The sequence below is a fragment of the Varroa destructor genome, unplaced genomic scaffold (genome assembly GCF_002443255.2).
Source record: "Varroa destructor unplaced genomic scaffold, Vdes_3.0 BEIS01000003.1, whole genome shotgun sequence".
NCBI lineage: Eukaryota > Metazoa > Arthropoda > Arachnida > Mesostigmata > Varroidae > Varroa > Varroa destructor.
The window spans coordinates 4,873,587-4,895,038 of NW_019211456.1; the positions used below are offsets into that span (position 1 = coordinate 4,873,587).

Below are 21,452 nucleotides of genomic sequence, written 5' to 3' on the forward strand. Positions count from 1 at the left end.
AGCAACAACCACATGGGATAACAGTTTTTAGATTGGAGTCCTTATTTTAACAGGATACTTAACGATCATAATAAAATTTGTTCTTTTTCCCGATGTCCATCCTGTATCCTTTTTCTTATTTCATCTCTATGGTCTATATATATATGGCGTGAACTTTCCCGACCGCAGTTAGTCCAGTGTGTCATTGCATCAGTTTTTGATGCAATCGCGTGCGTTTAAGGTATTGTAAATTCTACTCGTTACCAGCGTGTATTCGAAACCCAAAGCTCATTTATGTTCGTGTGGGTGGGTTTATTATTTACTGCCGCCCCATAGATAACGCTACGGCCACACGAAGTAGATTACGCATCACCATATATAGATTACCCTATTGGACCTGTGCCAAACAATAGGTTCGATAGTGCTAAATTTACCGCGGGCCAACTGTAAGTAGCATAATATTAAACAGGCTATATATTTGTAGTAACTGAACCGAGTTCGTAAAATGTTGAGGAAGCAAAGACGTGTCCTGTTACCACCGCGTCGGAACTTGGGAAGCGCTAAAATTTAACACTATAGTAACATTTCTACAAAACCGTTCGTGTAGTATCCCAAATGGGACTTGCCATAGCCATCGTTCTTGTTTACCTCCCGATATCTTGTCCAGCTCTTCAAGTTGCTTGGGTCGACCCCAGTTTAAGATCTAACAGTAATTTTTATATCGAATCGGTGTTTTACCACATTATTTAATTAGCCTCAAATATCAGCAATCTACAGTCGCTCTTCACTGCGCTACAGCAGAAAGCCCGTTAGAAAAAAAAAAACCTACTTACTAGGTTTCTGCCTCTTGCCTGAAAAACCTGACCGATTCTCAAGTTCTTTTCGGTTTGGCGCACTGATAGGCTCGACCAGACGGAGCAGAGCCCTAATAGAAGGAAAACTACATTAGTTATTTCGAAAAAGCAGCAGTATTCTTTAGTTTTCATTATTTTATATCGCTCTATAGTAAACTATTGGCCTGTTGTTCGATTCATCATGTTATCATCAGCGTTTTTCCTGCCGTCATCACGATTGTTGTTGTTGTTGTTACTATAATTGTTTCTGTGAATACTATGAAACGCCAAAAGAGGTTTACTAAACAAATTCAGGTGGCCGCAGTGAGTGCGCGGAGAGGCGTTTGTCTACAACGTTGTACAAGATATACTCATTTAGACAAGACAAAGTACAAGGCACACTCGAAAAAAGTAGAAGTTTCGGTCAAATCGAACGCGATCTAGTTTTAAGTTCGCAAGTTTGGTTGACTGGATCAGCTCCTGGCCAGGAGAATCTGTCCTTTCAATTGAATTGGCATGGTTGAGGCTCAAACACAGCGGCATCTGGGGACGCTCAATTGACCGGCTCTGACGTCTGTTCCTTGATGAATTCTCGGAAGCGATAATCATTCGGCGATATTTGGTCAATGTCATCCTGTTCGTCTAACATGCTTTGACCATCTGAGCGAGGACGCGTTATCCAGACCTCTGGTGAATCTCGCATATCCTCGAGGTTTATCTGAAACGGAACAAAATAAATTTTATATTAATCCAAGTCCCATCCTATAGGTCTTTACGTAGAGCCTTGTTATGTGCCTTCGTAGCACCTAATAAAAAGTTCGCAAGACGCATATTAGAAACCTTTGTCCCGTACATCTATCAGACCTAAACCTGCCTATGCGATCCAACCAGTATATGAAAAGACACTAACCGACAGTTTTTTTTTTGACTTGATAACAATATCTTGGAACTGCTTCGATACGAAAGTTAGTAGTGCACAGTGGTCCTTCACGTCCTGGAAAATATGAAATGATGCCAAAGCATCAATTAACATCGCGGATCATATAGTTTCAATAGCTCTATGTGAAAAGTTCTCAATGAACTATATTGGTTCAGCGCTTACATAGAACAGGACATATATGCCTTGATAGAATACAAGCCTACTTATTTAAATGTCATTAAAAATTCGGAGCCTATGTGAAGCTTGTTTGTATGTCTCTTTTGTCAAACCTAACCAATAACACCAGGGTATACCTTGATCTTCTCTGGTCGTATATAGTTGTCCTTTTCTTGTTCAAGACTTCCCGATGCTTTCGGAGAATAGGTTTTGCCACTCTTTGCCATCAAGTCAGTTATTCCTGCATAGCTTATGGATTGTTCGCCTTTTTCGAGCTTCTCGAAATCCAGTCCTTCGAAGATCTTATGATTTAAGTAATCTGAATACTTATGGGAACATAATCGTTCAGAGGTTTTCTTTCTCAGAAGCTTAGTTATTAGATCCTTTGCTTCTGTGAGGTGCTCTGTTGAGCATTTTTTTTTAGGAAATCGATAATCTACAGCGCGAATCTTCTCCTCGAGCTTCTTGTCATCGCTGCCTCGGAAAGGCATACGACCGAAGGCCATTTGGTAAGCACTGACGCCCACAGCCCACCTGACGATAGATTTCACTGTTCAGTTAATCCATCAAAGCAACCTGTGCAATTCCTTTTCAGCTACTACTCTGCGTTTTCACAGTAAAAATCGCTAAGCTACACGAAAGATCTTCATCTGCTGACCTTATACTGAGAGCGATCTAATCAAACTTTGCCCTTGCAGCGATAGTCGATACTAAGCGCGCATTGTACAGTAGCTACATGCAATATGCGGAGGTCAAAGTTACTATACGTAGCTCTATGTATGTTGCGAGTTCTATAAGGTTGTTAAAAGCGGTGCTTACCAGTCACAGGCTCGCCCGTATGGCACCATTTTGAAGAACTCTGGCGGGAAGTAGTTAAGCGTACCAGCGGATTCTTTATCGTTGAATTCAATGAATGTGCGACGGAAAAAGGTGCGCAGTTTTCGTTCGGGGAATAATCCAATGCAAATTTTCACCGTGTCGAAATCGATCATCTTCAACTGGCAATCTGCCGTGATGAGAAGATTTGACGGCTAACCGGAAAGGTTGACATCATTAGCAACTTTAGGTCTAGATACCTATTACCTACCTGAAAAAGGTTTCATCTCAAGCGTTGAATGTATATGGCTATTAATGGGAGGTTTGTATTCAGTAAGCGATGTGAATATATACCACAAAGTTGACATTAGCGAACACCAGCAGAACGGCTTTGTACACGTGTGCTGTACCTGCGTTCAACTCGAAGGGTTACAAGCGAGCAGTCCGGCCTCGGCAGAACTAATAGCTAGTTTACAACAACAAATTCATACGAACCTTAATGTCGCGATGTATGAAACCTTTGTAATGAAGGTACTGTGTTGCTATGCCAAGCTGAGCCAAGATCGGCCTCAACACGGCCATAGGCAGGCCTTTACCCTTGGTGGTTTTTGTCACTCGTTCGAGATCCACACCCCGAATATATTCCATAACGGTGATGTAACCTTTCTCCGCCGCGAAACATGCAAAGTATTTTACAACTAGAGGGTGATTGGTCATTGATGCGACCACCTTGTCGACACAAGCAAACCGCACTTGGCCGAACATTTCCTTTTTGATATACTTTACCGTACACGGTATGACGTTGGCAAACGTTGCTTTGTAACAGACACCAAATCCTCCGGCGCCCAACAGTCGGTCGCCTCGAATCATGTTCATTTCAGGCACCACTAATTTCTCCTCATAATTTTCAAGCATAGCTGCCTCTCTTTCAAAATGTTTTCGCACAGCTGTCCAGTTTGTTTCTGGCATATGGTAGGCCTGTTCCATTTTGCCGGCCACCAATTCGAGAACAAGGATCAGTCGCCGAATTCTATGCGCAAGGTTCTAAAATAAAGTCAATTACATTTTACTGATAAGTAAGAATTTTGGAGAATTTAATTGATCCATCCAGGACCGCTGTGGAGCTAAGCGTTTTCGAACAATGGCTGAGGCACTAATAAATTGCTTTTAAGCAATTTACACCGAACTTGTCAGATGAGGAAATAGGACGGACGTTTCGTATTCGTTGACATTGGTTCTGTTAGACCATAAGAAGAGAAAGCGCGAGGAAGCTTATTTTCGTCACCAGCGGAACAATTTCGACCGAACTGTACGAACTACAAATAAAAGGTGTTTAGAAGAAAAGTACAATACTAGGCATTAGTTCAAGGCCTATTATTCAGCTTTATTTAAAATATGGCAGCATGTTCGAGACATTAAATAAGAAGCGTTCGACTCTGACGATCAGCTCACTTTTTATATAGACAGTCTAAATCTTACTCCAATGACTACGTTGGTTGACGCTGTCTTAAGATGAGAATATTGAATTCGTTTTATTCATTACCGTCTTGTATTTGTCGTCTCTCTCTCTCTCTCTCTCTCTCTCTAAAGGAAATCCTGCCCTGTCAGGCCAAGTCGGTTCCCTCAGGAACTTAACAGTACATACCGCCATACATGTTAGTTTATCCCTAGCTATAATACATTCAAACTCGATATGTCATGACCAAAACTACACCGACAGACAGGCATCTGCAACGCTGTATCAAACCATCGTTATGCTTAGGTACCCCTCTATACCCCGTAACAAAGCGTCAGAATTGACCTAAACAATTACGTTAAGTGAAAGCTTATTTTCTTACACAAGCTGGTCCAGGAGTGGCTTTGGCGAGATAGTCGTACAAGCAGGCAAGGTTCTCAAGGTTCTCACGGATATCATCAGCGCCAAGGCGGCACGCTTTAATGCGTGAGAGTATTTCGAATGCTGTTCGACATGTCTGTTCCATGGTGTGATGCGTCCGGGGACAATCTGTTTTACGGATTTTCCGTTCAGTCCGCACATAGCTTTCGAGCAAGCATTGTACTGATGTCATCAACCTAGCGAGCCACAAAGGTACACATATATCTATTAACAGTGATACCATCTTCCTTACAACACGCGGTCGAACAATTGCACGCAGACTACAAAGTCAACAAAACAAAAATCAAGAACATCGGCCCTTACCTAGGTTCGCTCTGGACCAGTTCCTCGTACACCGTCTTCCTCTTAATCTTCCTGTATCCTTGACTTGCCAACGATTTGTCTCCATTCGACTCCGTGTTACTTTCGTATGACATCCTGAAACGTTTGCTGGGTCGGATTCACACAAGACCAAATGACGCTGAGCGAGTTCTCAGCCTCGCCCAAATGACCACCGCGTTCCGACCGAGGTCGTTCCGGGAAACTTCGTTTCACTCTCACAGTTCAGTACGAATTTTGCATCTCTACTGCTCCGTCTATTCTAGCCCTGACGGCATAGATCATTGCCGAATCAAACCTTTAGCGAATTCGACACAAATAACAGGTAGACACGTACCCGCTAAAATACAGTAGCATACACTATGCACTGATCGAATATGAGAGCACCAGTTCTGACGGAAAAATTGTGCAGAAAGATGCGCAACATGTCGAGTAGGTGTCGCGTGTTCCACAATAAGGATCACAGATATTGATAGGTGCATTCCTTACTTTGGCCTATTTAACTTAGTGAATCTAACCATATGTATAAATCTAAGATCCCATGTCTCGGAGAAGCCGTCATGTGAATAATAAAAAAAGCTATATAGGCCTTCGAAAAAGCAGGTGACTGACCTGGCAAGGAGATACATGATGACGCTTTTTAATAGCCTCTTGGAGAAACCGTCGAGCAGCCCTACCAAGGGCATTATTTTTCGACACCTTTTTTTTCCCCACTTGCTAATTCTATTTTATGTACATGATTCTATGTGCGCAAATAATCTTGTGCGACTCTGGCAATAATTTTAGGACAACAATATGAAACCCGCATTCGGATAAATAGTATTCGACAGATATTCCAGTAAATGCGGAATAAAATAGAAGTTTTTATCGGCAACCTGTATCGGTATCTGGCATTACTAATTTATAAAAGAGGCAGTTGTTGACTTGAACATTGTTAGAGTTGATTTTTAAGTATTGGTCCGTTCAGCTTACGTACTGCTAATTAGCGGCGTTTAACGGCGCGGTTTACCAAACCGCACTGTAGTATTTATAGCTAGCACTGGTTATCAAAGTCAGCGCGTTCTGTCTGGTAATGTAGGTTTAAGCAAAAAAATATTAATTTTCTTTTGTCATTTGTTGTTACGTTTGTTTTTTTGTAGTTTTTAATTCGTATCGTTTACGGTACCGAGTCCTCTTGATCCTGTTCAGCAAATTGTTGCAGCAGTTGTACGTTGAACTTACATGATTGATAATAGAAGTAATAAAACTAAAATAGATTAAAAGTAGGTGTCAGTCCTGCTTCCTAGGATAAAGTACATCATACGGGCGGCAAGTTTGACAATTATCTTGAAAATGTTAATCTCATTGAAACTGAACTCTCAGTATTAATAAACGGTCTAGCCGAAAGGCAAGCGCTTACGTCAGATACAGTATGCCGCATTCGGGCGAGGTCCTACTATGGTATCTATGTTGGGAATACTGCTGATGGTACATATTCCCAAAATCACCTTTTATTGATAATTGCTGAGATACAACAAAGTTTTAATTTCATATAACCTAGATAGATAAGCCGGTCATGAAGACTGGAAAGCGTTCATTTTTTGTTATTAAAAACAATACAAATCCACTGTTGAGTAAGGTTCCTTAAACGATATATTTAACACTATTGGCTAAACAGACACCCATGTATCTTGTCGCCCCTCTTTGTACGAGATTTTGTTGCGTTATGAGCGTTTCTGTTGTCACGTAAGCTTACGATCTCCAAAGTTCCCTTTTCCACTACGGCGTCCACAATTACTCCACTTTCATACAACGATTAGTTATCTTTGATTAAAGCTACAAACGGCCCCTCCTCAAAGGATTTTCTCATAAATCTAAGTAGCTTCTAAGTATCCGAATTATAGCTAGCTAATCGCTGGGGTATCGATGTATTTGCCGTCTAATTCTGTGATCTTGCTACAAGATAATTCGAGTCAAGAATAAGTATCAAGTTATTATCTGAAAAATGAAAGCTAACTGGCAGATTTGCTATTTACAATCGTATACAGTTCTAAAGTTTAGAGTTCGTTTTTGTTTGGCAAAAATACTCATTGTTATATATTCGATCATTGAACGCGTGGCAATATAAATTCGGTTTGACGCCAGGGAAGACTAGCACAGAAACAACAAGAACGATGCAAAGCTTTAATGGCTGTAGGGCACTCAACTATATTAATTGATTAAAGAGATACGCAAATGTCACCGCCACCGCCACCGCCACCGCTAGGTGCCTAGTACGATTATGTAGGATGCTATCTACAGTTGTAGAAATGATCTAATTTCTATCTAGTATGAGCTAAGGTTTTTGATTTTTAAAAAGGCTATTGGTGACCAAATATCTTGCATACATTCTATGAGCTGAACTTGTGTCAGAACTTCTATCTATACGGTTCTCTTTTACCTTAAGTCGGCCGTGTATTTTGGTCTGTGATAAATGTTACTTTAATGGACTCTATGATGAAATGACTTGTACAGTATCCAGTACAATTTCTATTGATTAGCCCAGCCCAACTAGCTTAAGAAACTAATTGGGTTATTAACCCAAGTGAATTCTTACAAAAATTAGAAAAAAGGTGCAGTGTACTTGCTGGATGACACAAATTTCTGGCATGGATTTTGTACTGCAGCGATGCTGTTTGCTACAGGCGGAAGCGTCAATATCGTGCTATCAAGCTGAGCAGTTCTCGCGTCATCAACGATTAATATAAGCTAGTTTGGCTCAACTTAAAATCACTCAAACTTATAGTTAACGTTGCCTCATACGATCGATACGACTGAGCCCCTCGGGCAATTGTCTTGCTGGTATGCACTAAGCACTTTATAGTGACAAGAATCTAACAGCCCCATTTTTCTATTATAACATGGTTATGGCTTATGTAAGCTATGTTTATTAAGTTAAAGTGTCTCACACCTTACCGCCTTCGAGACCTTTAGCTGCCACTAGGAAAGGCATAAAATGTGAGCGGTCAGCCTCGCAGTCACACAATCCGCATGTGTTTCTCTGACAAATGGTCATATTTTTTCCTCTCATAGGAGACATCTCTTCCTTAGAAATAGACCCCTAACAATCCAGTTCTTCAGGTTAAGGTCGCTAACCCGGATATGTAGCTGTATACTTGTTTGTGAAGAAGATCTCCGAAAAGGTCTTTTGGCAGATTCAGACATGCGGCTTATAAACCTATTGCTAAAATCCATATGATTTTTGTCCGTGATTCGATTAATGGAAATAATTATTATACTATACAAAAAAAAAGAACAATGTAATGTAGCCAACGGTAGGTTATACCCATTATACCGGTTTTTAAGAAGATTCTTTCATTTACCTGTTCTTATAAATTAAACTATAGAAGCACACAGTCATTACAGATGTATTTATTAACCAATAGGCTACATTTAGTTTTTATTATGTTGTGTGAAGTGTGCAGCCCATAGAATTATTGTGCATACGTCTTCATAAATATGCTCCCAGAGGAAAGGTTTCAGTAAAATTTTCGAAGACAAACAAATGATAAGCCAATATTAGTAACACGAGGAAACCTCAAACATCGTTTTACTGTGATTGATTCTGTATTCAATAAAATTTCTGCGCTAAAGTAAAATATATGTATTACATGTACAGTATTACACATATATATGTATAGGTCAGATGAGTTTCGTATGCATCGATTTCTAAAGACTATTCATCTAACAGTGATAATTATTCTTATTATTATTTAACTATGAAGAAGACGCCCGTTCTGCTTATAGGTGACGCTAGGCTACTGGAGAAACAGCTGATCAGGAATTTGACCAAATTTACCAACCCGCGCGTCCTGATTCAGTCCTACATTTATCCAATACATATGCATAACAGATGCCTATCTGTAAACGCTAAAACGTAATCACCAGAGTTATATTATTGTCATTCCTACTTATAGATAGTTTGCTCGGCAAACCGAAAGGGTCACTGATAACCTAGACACCTCTCTTTCTGACTCTTTTCTTTCTAGTCAGGTCAAAGACCCCATTTGGCAAGAGGTCCGTCCTCCGTTAATGCCTTTGTTTAGCCTCGAGCAAGCCTAACAGGTAGATAAGTAATGAAGCCTTGTGGCGCTAAACTGAATTTCAGCATCGAAATTTTTTGTCATATAGCTTTGCCGAGATTTCATTATGTTCATGAATATGTGCTCCGCAATGTGTTGTACAAGGCCATGACCCGCTGTCGAAGCTGACATCGAAACTTGAAAACCTACCGTCAGGAACAATAAGAATGTGGCTGTGGCAAACCATAAAAAGCTGTCCTACCAAAATCCCTTTCTCACGGAATTGCAGTCAATTGACGTCCGTCGACTAACTGGCACCGATTACCTTGTCGATTTGTATCAAAAAGGGTCGAAAGTATATAGTAAACAACAGTACTATTAAAATATGCAGCTAAACCAAATACGCGAGCTCCCTGAACGGTGTTACTGTTAATCAGTTAGCTGAGTACGAAAAATGCGTAGCCCATCGCCAAAAATAAGCCATTTTCACACAACTCTATGCAAAAATTAGCTGAAAGAATGCATCTTTTCATTCATTTTTCCTTGTCTCCATCACTGAGGTGATGTTGGTAGATGGATACGAAGTAACTACCTCATCGCAGTTGCGTACATAAGGTAAATGCGGTTCCGTTTTTGGAAGATGCGGGAACGAATGTACGGGGAATTAATCGTCGAGTGGACCGCCTAGAAAAATCCCACGATGTTGGGCGGGATTTTACGCGTGAGTTACTAACAAAGTTATGCTAGCAGAAAGATACTAGCAGCGAAGATACATGCAAACATCTACGCGTTTTACACTATAACGTACACTGTTATCCCGTAGAGAATAAGCAAATTTCATATTCGACTTAATCAGCTACCCGCTCCATTATATCAAAACAGCCCGATTGGTTTATAGGAAATAATCAGAGCAGTGAGATGTTTATGTCGCATTTTAGTCCATGTCCCACGACTCTTTGCTGCAGTTGAAATTTGACAGCCTGGCTCACAGATCGAATAGTAAGTTGTAGCGTAGCTGTCGGTGTCCTGAACGTCATCGTCTCTCAGCGAGCTCCATTATAATTCAAATATCTTCGCCATGACACAGTGCTTCTGGTTAAAGCGGTTGTTTTTCAGATGATCGTAGCGCTAAGATGACATCCCCCTGGCGATCATTCGACGTACGCTCTCAAGATTGCATTGTGATACGTTTCACGCAGCTTAAAATTGTGACGCACTTAAAGGTGAGCTTGGTTTTCCCCCGCGCAGCAGGGCATACGTCAGCCACTGCCGTCCAATATGAGGCGTTCGTAAGGCAGCTCGGACAATCTAGTGAAAACTATTGCATTTTACTTCGTATTAGGTTAAAAATGAGGTGTCCAAGCTCAAAGCTTGTTCAGGTAGTAAACCATTTCATCACGAACGAAGGGAATAGTATTATGCCTAGCTACGGTACATAGCGTAGATAACTCGACGATCGACCCCAGAACATAGAATCCTCTAAAAATATATATAGAGTCGATAACACTCAAACGTATGCGGGATAGAGCCATCGTGAAGAAGTCCACTCTGAAACTAGCACTCGATTGTTCCAGCAGGAACCTGAAAGCTACTGCCAGCATGTTTCTACATGTGTTTACGCTTGTTACGCAGGAGGTTTATTGAAGATGCACTGAAGCATTAAGAGTTTTGATTTAGTCTAAAATACTTTTCTTATATCTTGATATAATAGTAATATCTTGGACAATTGGTGTACTTTCTAGCGCGTTCTATCTATGGTAAGATTCAGTTGTAGATGAACAATGAAGAATCATAGTTTATCGATCACATTTAACGAATACCGCTAGAAAAACAGCTTCAACAAGTATGTACAAAAACATATGACGCCAGTCCAGGTAGCGTCAAGTAGCGTGATTTGTGGAGCTGCTGAGTTCCGTGTGGCTTTCGACTGCTTATCGTCAACCGTGGGATCGTCCAGTGGCGAACACCTGAGAGATGATCAAAGCGTTAGGCTATCTTGATTATGTCATAACGTCATGCGCGCCAATATACGTAGAAGGCAGATTCGAATCCTTAGTTAGCCGAACGTAAGGATGTGCGCAAAGCAGGAGTGATTAGTAAGTTTGTCAAATTATAGACTGTGATTTATATGACTATATTAACTAATATAGTGACTATATGTCATAGGCTTGACATACGCAATGTCGGCAATCGATGGTGGAGACGATAAGTATCTCTGGCAAAACGTGGGCACTAACGTCGGGGCTCGGGCACGCCATGACGTAACCCATCGAACATGCTGACAGTTACAGTCTGATAACACGTCTAGATAAAGGGCGCCTGAAAAAAGTCATGCGGAACTTATTAATTAGAGCTAGGTACTTTCTGTAATATAGTTTCATTATAAGTCAGTATTGGCAATCCGCTATGCATATAGGTATATATAAAGTACGAGTATAGCGCACTGAACTATGAATGAGGTTTGGCAATTTCGATGAATGTTTTGTTCGTTATTTATAAAGACTGATATTTTCCACGAATCTTCTTTTGCCTCGGGATTTAACATAGGCCGTAATGAAGATCAACTTGAATTAATTGCTAAGTTTATCGGTAAGAAATCGTCTTTTCGTTATATATATATATATAGCTCTGAACGGCGTTGGTTTTAGATAAAAACTGTATTGTCCGACTATAATTATCTCTTCAACACTTTGTGGCTTGCTTTTGCCGTTTCAGATGCGCTTCTTGTTCAGAATCCCTTGCCATTCAAGAAGTATAGGTCTGAGTCGCTGTAAGCCAGTGGCGCGGTAAAAGTGTGGCTTATGAACCGGGCGCAAATAAATTTTCTATTAACGGTCTAAAATTTTTCGGATTGCCAAGGCCACGCGATATCCAAAACTGTAAAAAAAAAAAAAAAAAAAAAAAAAACAGCACCTTTTGTTTGTCTGTTACATTTGCCTTCTTTCTTTGTCAATTTTTCATCTCGGCTTGATCGAGTCGTTTACCGTTTCAATACTATGGACAATTTTTTGCTAAGTCAACCGGTTTTAAATCTCACGAAATCCTTTCATATCTACCTGTGAAGAATTGTTCGTAGAGTAGCAATTTTCTCTGTCCTTCAACACTGTTTGAAAGCGAACCTTCGACACCGATCTTTTGCGGAAACGACCTCACTACCTGCCGTGAGCGTCCAATGAATTCATGTAAGGTTTATCTTGGTCTAAACGCATCTTTTCTAATACCTGGACCGAACTTCAGGCAATAAGACTGTTATTGAGGTGACTGGGTCACATTCATTCGTAATCAACCGACATTTGTTTCGTGAGAATGTGCCTTATGGCTATTAGCTTCTATTCAGTCACTTCATACGAGCTATACTTTTCTTATCGTCGAAGTAATAATGAAGGCAACGTCAGATACATCGTTTTCATAGTACAGTATTGTACTAACGCAGCTAGAATACAAATAGCACAATGTAAATATTTCCATATGTGATGTTTTATAAGCAGTTTATTAATTTCCGTTCGGCCACTGTTGAGAATTCTACCAGGGGGAGATTATATCTCACTGATTAGCATCGCAAACCTGCTGCTGGCAAAAGCAGCTACGAGATTTCGTAGCAGCTTATCTCTTTAGTCTTCACTCACTATATACAACAAGCAATATCGAATAGTTACCAGACAGCTAAGGCGCAGTATATAAAAGATGGCGCCGAACAAATGTGACCAATAATAGCTAAGTTAGCTAAACCCTTGCAAGCACCTCTCAGCCAGGGGCATATTGCCATCATAGGCTCTACACGACCATACTTTCGAGTCGGGTTAATTGGTTGCTTTGGTTTGGGTTCGTGTTTCGTCCGTCCCAATCGATAGCTACAGGTCGAAACGATGTGTCTTGTAGAATACAATAGGTGTTTTTCTTACAGGCGCGATTAACGCTCTGGACCCATTCCGATGTGACTATCGAGGCAATGGACCGACGAAAACGAGAGTGGAAAAATTCGCGTCCATGGCTTTAGTTTTCCAATAATACGCGAGTCGCCTATATCCACACCATGGCTATCAGTATTCCTAGCTAGAAAACATTTTCATTGTGTGAAGACTAAGCTTTTTACGGCCTTAGTTGAATAGGTTGTTTTGAACAATGATCATTCGACTCTTCATAACGTGTGATCGACTAAAATACTGTTCGACAATTTAAATACTTTGATTAATTTCCTTGTTGTGTATTTTTACTTTGGACGGTTACTCGATTTCTTAAATCTTCACTATAACAAAATCACCAAAGATTACGCTATAATTTACTGTCTCTGTACAGGTCCAGGGTCCTTTTCTCCTGCTTCATCACTATTATAACCTAACCATTCTAGTGCTTTCTTGAACGATGCCTAGTTCTAGTGTTTCGAGTAGTTTTGTTCTGTTAGGAGCAATATTAAGGCAGCTGTGATTAGGCTCCATACCCAAACAGGCGGTCCGTTGATCCTTTCTGACCGGAGCATAGTCCGATGGTGGCGAGAGCGCAATTCTGGGACGAGAAAATTATGGATCTTCTTAAAGGAGTAGCATCTATGCATGTTTTATGTTGAAGTAGCCTTTCTTTTCGGCCTAGATTTTAGCTGGATATCAATACGACAATATGACAAGGAGAGCCACAGTGCATGTCCTAATAAATTCTATTAAAAAGACTCGATAAGCTAATATAGATAATATCATGAAGGCCAATATATTACGTATTAAGCAGTTTGAAGTGTGTAACGTTGAACTGAGGCATTATTAAAAAGTGCTCATAGCTCCAGTTATTATGTACGTCTTTGAAAGTGCATCGGCTGCGCTACCTTTAACCTGCCTACCTGAAGAATCGAACACATATTGGTAACTAATTGTTGGTTGGTACTAGTTGGACACATAATAGGACCTAGTTGGTACTGACCTAAGGTAGCCCGTGGAAAAATTTCCGTGATGTTTAACGCGTCATCTTTATTCTCAGCGAAAAATTGCTTAATCTGATTTCCACGTAGATCAAGGTTGATTCTCCTGGGCTGTTGAGCAAGCTTCCGGATGATGCCAATATTCAGCTCTCGTAGAGCTGTTTCAGTGATGCTGACGTGCAACTCCTGAAAGTATTTCGACTAACTTTAAAGTTTACACTAAAGAGTTACCTTAAGAATTTTTAAATTCATATTCTTCGATCATCTTCGGACTCGTCGTCAATGACGGATGAGGATAAAACTGAATCCTGTCAAATGAGACGAACGACAGCTTTGCTGGAGAACGCGTAAAGATCTTTACGCTTATATCTAACAAACACCAACAGGGACTAAATCAACTTTGCTTGCAGCGGTTGAAATCGACGATGGTAAGTTCAGTACGCTCTAAGATATGAGTATTTTTTAAAGTCCAAGCGTTTGATGAACTGAAATAATAACACCTAAAGCGATTCAAGTATATATATGTAATCGTACATTTGACGAGAAGTCGGACCTTTACGTCAGCTTGGCTTGGCGAAAAAAACAATATAGTAAAAACGAGCAATCTTATTATATTAAAAAGATAAAATTATATAAATTCAAATCTTAATAAATTGTAAGAGATAAAATAGATTCTGAAGTAAACTGCTCGCATACAAGCCGAAAAGCAAAAATCTCTTGGTTCCGAAACGTATGTCACTAATAATAATCGTAGTCATGGTATCAATAGTACGTAGCGAATATAGAATACTTTTTTATTAGACACGCGTGATCGAAAGTTACCTTTTTGTTTGTTAATTCAAGTCCTTCTAGGCCCTGTAGGGCGTCACTGGCCATCTGTTCCCAGAGCGGCCCTCGCAATTTGAGCACACGCAGTTTATGGCCGAATCCCCACTGTATCTGATAGGATAAGGCATTTACTTCGACGAAGACATGTAGCTCATGCAAAGAGGGCATCTTCGATAATACCGCCTCGAGTCGAAATGCTCCCACGCCAGTGTACGTTGACGTGGCCAATTTTCTCAGTCGGCTAAGAAGACAAAATTTAAAGACTAATGCGTAACTTCCAATAATTTTAGAAAAAAAAAAAGTATATTACGTTATTTATCAAGATTTGAGTAGAGATTCATGCAGAAAGCTACCAGGGTGAAAATGAATTTAACAAAATCGTTAGCAATACAAGGTTCAGGAATTTCAAAAGGCCACATGCTTGTAACTACAAGTTAATAACAGTTCTGATCATTACAAGGAGAGTTTATTTATGGACTACATATGATTTTGCGCCACGTACATATTATTCGCTAGCGCGCGGATATCGAAGTCCTTTAGACTTGAAAGGCCGGTGATATCGAGTTCCTCAAGAAGCGGAAGATCAGCGAAGCTCTGTTCTTTTAAGGCCTGCACAGGATTGTAAGCTAAGTTCAGTGTCCTTAGTTCCGGAAGGCTTTTCCAGAGCTTTTGAGGAATTTCTGAGAATCGGTTAAGGGACAAGTCCAGCCTCTGAATTTTGCGCGCTGTCGTAAGAACTTCATCCCGGAGAATGTCCAGTTTATTGGCGGAGAGTGACAAAGTACGAAGCTCGGGTACACGAAGAGAAGGCATTGTCTTCAGTGAGCAGTTCCGCAAATCCAAGTGCTACGGTTAAGTTAATTAAACAACGAATATTAGAAACTAATCTGAGATACTATTTTTTATCTCTAACAAAAATATAGATGAATTAATATGTGTTGAAAAATAAAATAGAATTGTAAAAGGAACAGTGAATGGACGCATATTAAGTTAATATTTGCTCAATCACCAGACAAGGTTAGTGAGTCAAGGGATTCGTTCCTAGGTTTGTTATGATATTATGCTTCATAGTTACACTAAGGCCAAAAAGGTTCGATTATACCATTGCGGAGCGGTGTTTAATGCCTACAGTTCGACGAACTATAAAATGATAGTAAAAAAAAAAATGCTTCGAAAATAGAAAGTCATACCTTTTATATTTTACTACATACAATATTGTAATTGATTGTTTTATTTTTGATACTCTGGGTAGGCATGTTCAGTCAGTTACAAACCTGTTACATTTAAAATATATCCTCATTTGTGCTGTCTGCAGTATCCTGCAATAGCTTCCTGACTAGTAGAAACGATAAATGGTAGTAACAAAAACATCACACATTTCCTAGAGAGTAGAATTAAGATTAACGGACATTATTGACATTTACCTTGTTTTTTATACTTTGAAATAGTCATTTAGAAGGCTGCTATTCGTCTTTCTAACGTCCTTCTGAATTAGTTCGTGTCTAATCGAGAGGGTGCACTGATGTTATACCTGTAGAAGTGGCAACAATTGTAGAGTTTCGGCCTCGAGATAGCTAAGCCAATTATTAGCTATATTGAGCGAAATCAGAAGACCAAGTCCTCGGAAAGCTCCCGGGGTTACACTTTTGATACCGCAATTCGAGATATCGAGATGTAGCAGTTCCGTTAGGTAGCTGAATTCACCGGTGGTCAACGCGTGCATATCGCCATTGTACGAGAGTGATAGAGATGTCAAAGAAGCTGTTCAACCCCGATGTAGGGAGAGACGCGCATGTTGAAACAGATACAAAAAATAGATGACTTAACAATTCTAAATTTCAAATGGTCGCTGAACAAAACAAACGCTGTGTGGTTATATGGTGATGAGGTGCGCTTATACATCCCCCTTCGTTGCCGTTTACGCTTCGAAATACTTTCCAGCTGAGTAAGTCCTGCATTTCCAGATTTCTTTATTGAAATATTAGCATAATTTCCACGCGCACTCGTTCAACGTACGGGTGCGACGATTCTGCCCTGTACTGTTACATGTAGAAAGGTCGTTCGCCTTATCATTTTGATTTTTACTATATTGTTTGCCCAAATCGTCTGTGCACTGCTCGAAGAAAACTAGTTTGGAATCCCGTTTTACACCTAGGCCACCTCCCTGTAGCAATCGTAAATCTCTCGTAGTACTTGTGGTGAAAATAGCTCCAAACGGACCCATGTATCCGTAGAAAAAGAAACAGAACAAAACTATGGATCTACGATTTTGTAGGCGTTAGTCGCTCCTAAATAACAAACGAAACAATCGCGTCTCAAATAGACCACTTTTCAATTACGAATCGAGCCTTTTACGAGGTGCGTATGGTTTTATGATATTCTGCTGTAGCTGAGGGTCGTTGCGAGATTACCAGCTACACAATTAAGCGCACCGTTGCGTAAATCGATGTTTGATATATCGATACGAGTATTTTCGGTATCCTAAAGATTCCCCCTAATAAAAATCAAAATCTAGGACAGACTTTCGTCCTTAGGCAGAGCATCTGGTATGACCAAAACTCATTAATATTATAGAACAGATCACGCATAATGTGCCTGAGGACACTGAAGTCAAATTACATCCGATTTATTCGATAACGAGACCTATGCGGCGCTTATTAGTTACACCCCAAACTAGCCAAATCGATATTTAATTACCTAATCCTCACCTGTATATAAACTCTCCATAGTCAAAGGTCGTTCGCTGATAGCTATAGCCCCTTTCATATACTAATTTCAATGTTTGGAATCGGAATGAAGTTACTATTTCTCACTCTATTGTATATATCCTTTGTGGTATCCCAAATATTTAGCTGTGTACACCGCATTGCACAGATTTCTATCCTACTGCTGAAGCCCTTCGTTCCTCCTAAAGACTGACTTTATGCATCAGATTATATATTTTGATAACCGAAAGCACGTTCACAGGTCAAGGAAGTAACGGAGGCCAGCAGGTGCAGACCTGCCTGATAACTACTCAAGCTTTAAGCGTTAGGAAAAGATGTCTGCTTTTTAATACTACATTTGAAGTAGCTACCTTTTGTTTGAGCCTTGCAGTAGTTACTATTGCTCAAGAGAGACAACGTAAATTGAACAACAAACATCGGTGCTTGGCCCATTAACTGTTACAATACGAGGCGACCGCCGTGTTCGACATCAGTCAGAGCGTTCATCGAGCCGCTTCTGACCCGGCCGCTACGAAAGAAATTAACCGCTCCGTTCCAGATGATATTCTACAAGAAATAACTTGTATGGCAATTCTGCTTTCCTTATCAGTGCTCCAGCTAATAATCGTATAAAAAAAAAAAACATCAGAAATGTTAAGTTCATTGAGACCAAGGTACTGTTAAAGACACGTCTATGTTTTGTGCAGACTCTGATACTTGCTAAATAGAGTTACTTACAATTTGTTTGTTTCGTTAACCATTTTGGCAGCGGTGGGTCATTGGTAGAAGGTCTTTCGGGGACTGATTTGAGGCCACTGTTTGTTTTGCATACAACGGCCTAATCTAATTGCAAGCCATTCCTAAAAGGCGACACACTTGTAAAAGCTAGCTCCAATATCCAAGCTGCTGCAACTATTAGATTGCAGTAAAAAAAAAAAAAAAAAAAAAAGATGTTTTATGTTCTGTCAATGTATTGTATCCAATACCTAATCCCACCATTTTTTTTTTTATATAAACGAAGACAATTTCAAAATTGTAAACCATCGACTTCATATGAAACCCGACGTGAATACTATTTAAACATGGAATAGAGAAAATTAACGACGTACAGGGTGTAAATATTGTGACCAAGGTGCCGTTAGACAATTTTGCAGACTTTTACGACCTTCTATTGTACAGTGGCCTGGGTTCAGCGAACAGACTTTACATAAACCTAATAAGCTATTAAAACGCTACTCGAACAATCAGTTTCGTACTTACCGCTGATGGCACGAAACGCGGAACTTGTTAAGGCAGGCAGATAATTCATATCAAGCCTCAGCACCTCAATGCCTGTACCGTTAAAGGCATCTTGAGGAATGAAGTTAATAAAGTTGACGCTAAGATCCAAGAAACGTAAATTAGGCATACTGCTAAGTGCCGAAGGAGTTATTTGCTTAATTTGGTTGAACCGCAGATCTAGTTCCTGAAGGTGGAATAGACCGCTCATAGCTCTTCGTGGTAATACAGGGATTCGGTTGTAGCTAATATTAAGTTTAGAGATTTTCTTTAAATCAATGAACTTCTTCAGCTGCTGATCGTCCAACTCATTGTAACTTAGGTCCAGTTCGAGCAGGGTACTTTTAACTGTTAAAAACGCTTTAAAATCAATCGTCGAAATGCGATTATGCGATAACTTCATTATAGTGATGAAATTTTGGCATTCGTACTCGAGGTGATCATCTTGAGCGTTCAGTGCAGTAATATAATTGTAGGACAGATCCAAGGTTGAGGGTACCACGTTGAAGTCGCTCATCTGACAAAACCAGTTGAGATTCAGTTTTTTCAGTCTATTGTGGGACATGTCAAGCAGCTGCAGTGCGGGCAACCGGTTGAAAGCGCGCTTGGAGAGTGTTTCGATTCGGGAATGACTCATCAGAATCTCTTCCAGCGCTTCCAAATGATAAAACGCATTTGTATGTATCGTTGACACCGAAGAATAACGGAGATCAATGCTAAGAAGGTCTGGAAAGTTTTGCGCGAATCGAGATCTGAGCGTATCGCTTGGCAGCAGCTGATACGAGAATCGGCTTAGGCGTCTGGCCACAGGCAGAAGGTGATCAATCTGAATACCTGTGAAACTGTAATCTAAGTGAGTGATATTTCCACCTATAGGGATCTCATCTTTGAGTTTATAATTTAGCCGGAGGTCAAGTCGTTTCAATGAGAGAAATTGATTTGCGTTGAAATATCCTTCCAGCGCATTGTGCATCAGATTGAGCACTTCCAGTGATTTAAGGGGACGGATAACCTCTGCTGGGAGCTTCACAAGACGGTTATGAGCCAAGTTTAGTTCGAGCAGATTGGAGAGCTTACTGAAAACGTTCACTGGAACAGAAGAGATACTGTTGTCCGCGAGATTAAGAACCTGCAAATGACCGAAGGGCAATGATCCCTCGGCAACCATACGAATACGATTTTTCGAAACGTCAAGTATTTTAAGTGTGGTTGAGCAAGGCAGATTTGGTATCACTGTTAGTAGGTTCTGCGACAGATACAATTTGCTCAGCGAGCACAGTCTCGCGTCAAATGACGTCAGCGCATTGCGGGTCATGTTAAGAGATTTCACCCCGCTGACTTCTAGAGCTTCTACTGGCACCGTTTTGAAGCTGTTAAAGCTCAAATCAAGCTTTCGCGGCTTGTACTGATTGAATACGGCCTTATCTAGTTGTGTCAGTATATTTCCTCTAAGCGTAAGCGATACGTCGTCAAAATAATGAAAGAAATTTGGTTCTACTTTATGCAGGTGATTGCCATCCAGTTCTAGATTGTGAATCTTAACCCCGTTTCCAATGGGTTCCGATATGCTACGTATAAGGTTCTCCCCTAAATCCAAATCAATCAGCGATTTGAATGGCAGTGGTGGAGATGGAGGCAGTCTTGCGATGCGATTATCTCGTAGGTATAACCATTGAAGACTTCTTAGTCCATCCAGGGCATCGTAAGGAATACTCAGCAAGAGGTTCCCATTGAGGTGTAAGCTTACTAACGTCGATGGAAACGTGCCCTTCTCCAGAGTTGCGATTCCGTTGTTATTAAGTTCGAGCGTTTGTAAGCGTTTGAATTTCGAAAATGTTCCCGGTGGAATCTGGCTGATATAGTTAGCACTTAGGAAGAGCGTTACTAAGTTGAAGTATAACGGCCAACCAATATCCTCGCTATCGTCATCAAAATCCAACTTCGTGATGCGATTGTCACGAGCGGAGAACCATCTCAGATTCTGCAGCTTCACAAGTGACCTCGTAGGGAATTCGTATAGTGAATTGCCACTTAGGTCTAATGTAACCAGGGTTGATTCGATCGTCCCACAAAATGCACATACCCCGATCCGGCTCAAGTGTGAATCCCGAATGCTGAGGGCTGTGAGTTTACTGCGATAGAAAAAGTCGTCAGATATTTCGGAAATGTTCGAGTGCGTGATCACCAGCGTAGTTGTCACAAAGTTATCCACAAGGTTATACGGAATCCTGGCAAAACGTACACCATCACATATTACATCCTTTGACAGGTCGTTGTTACACACACACAGGGGGTTTCCATGACACTGGCGCGCATTGGCTGTCGTCGGTAGCATTGACCACGCCATAGTGAACAGGAGCAACAGCCACATCTTTGATCGGTCGGTCAGGATCTGTCGATCACTTTCATGATCATGTTAAAGCAAACATCATGTACTCTTTTCCTATATGTCACTATCTCTTTGGCGAGATTGCCATTGCGATTGGTGCGCACCAACGAAGCTCAGTAGTCGCTGGAATCGTCGAACCCAGCCACTACTGCCGTTTAACCGGCGTCTACAATGCTGTTGTGCTATAGACCTCGCCAAGACTACAAGCATGAAAGAGAAGCAGTGAGATGTTGTAGACTTGAGCCTTCGAGTTCGAAAGCCTTGTGACGAATATGCTGGAATTACCACTGTGTGTGGCTGCGCGTCCTGCGGCTGGGCTTACAAGCTTAGGACGAGCCTTGACTAGAGCGCCCACGTGCCGTTCGGT

The 21,452-nt window shown here is 40.7% G+C and overlaps 2 protein-coding genes across 5 annotated transcripts; both read right to left on the minus strand.

The window, feature by feature from the left end:
• Window positions 1-928: 928 nt before the first annotated feature.
• LOC111247850 (uncharacterized) lies at window positions 929-5,413 on the minus strand. Its single transcript, XM_022799313.2, has 7 exons — window positions 4,925-5,413; window positions 4,563-4,797; window positions 3,220-3,768; window positions 2,728-2,939; window positions 2,046-2,442; window positions 1,723-1,806; window positions 929-1,530 (listed from the first exon to the last, which is right to left on the minus strand). Exons 1-7 carry the CDS (start codon window positions 5,035-5,037, stop codon window positions 1,366-1,368), a joined length of 1,755 nt encoding a protein of 584 aa, XP_022655048.1. The 5' UTR covers window positions 5,038-5,413; the 3' UTR covers window positions 929-1,365.
• Window positions 5,414-8,328: 2,915 nt separating this feature from the next.
• Window positions 8,329-21,444, minus strand: LOC111247655 (uncharacterized). Of its 4 annotated transcripts, XM_086983073.1 has the most exons (9): window positions 18,679-21,444; window positions 16,245-16,474; window positions 15,216-15,559; window positions 14,708-14,954; window positions 13,888-14,071; window positions 13,418-13,482; window positions 12,036-12,135; window positions 11,157-11,298; window positions 8,329-10,946 (listed from the first exon to the last, which is right to left on the minus strand). In XM_086983073.1, exons 1-9 carry the CDS (start codon window positions 21,065-21,067, stop codon window positions 10,802-10,804), a joined length of 3,846 nt encoding a protein of 1,281 aa, XP_086839199.1. In that variant the 5' UTR covers window positions 21,068-21,444; the 3' UTR covers window positions 8,329-10,801. The 4 variants fall into 4 exon arrangements, 3 of the variants coding, with proteins under 3 accessions (XP_086839199.1, XP_022654591.1, XP_022654592.2); XR_015323349.1 differs by lacking the exon at window positions 12,036-12,135 and having other exon boundaries at window positions 10,743-10,946; XM_022798857.2 differs by lacking the exons at window positions 8,329-10,946; window positions 11,157-11,298 and adding an exon at window positions 11,641-11,856.
• Between the last annotated feature and the right edge of the window lie 8 nt (window positions 21,445-21,452).

What these genes read in the sequence shown, in the direction of transcription:
- LOC111247850 (XM_022799313.2), bottom strand. Translation starts at nt 5,037, where the DNA reads ATGTCATACGAAAGTAACACGGAGTCGAATGGAGACAAATCGTTGGCA. An exon ending in CTGGTCCAGAGCGAACCTAG is followed by an intron (nt 4,798 to 4,924) that starts GTAAGGGCCGAT and finishes GTGGCTCGCTAG; the next exon opens with GTTGATGACATCAGTACAAT. An exon ending in TACGGGCGAGCCTGTGACTG is followed by an intron (nt 2,443 to 2,727) that starts GTAAGCACCGCT and finishes ATCTATCGTCAG; the next exon opens with GTGGGCTGTGGGCGTCAGTG.
- LOC111247655 (XM_086983073.1), bottom strand. Translation starts at nt 21,067, where the DNA reads ATGTGGCTGTTGCTCCTGTTCACTATGGCGTGGTCAATGCTACCGACG. An exon ending in CGCGCGCTAGCGAATAATAT is followed by an intron (nt 14,955 to 15,215) that starts GTACGTGGCGCA and finishes TTGTCTTCTTAG; the next exon opens with CCGACTGAGAAAATTGGCCA. An exon ending in TCAACGGACCGCCTGTTTGG is followed by an intron (nt 12,136 to 13,417) that starts GTATGGAGCCTA and finishes CGCTCACGGCAG; the next exon opens with GTAGTGAGGTCGTTTCCGCA.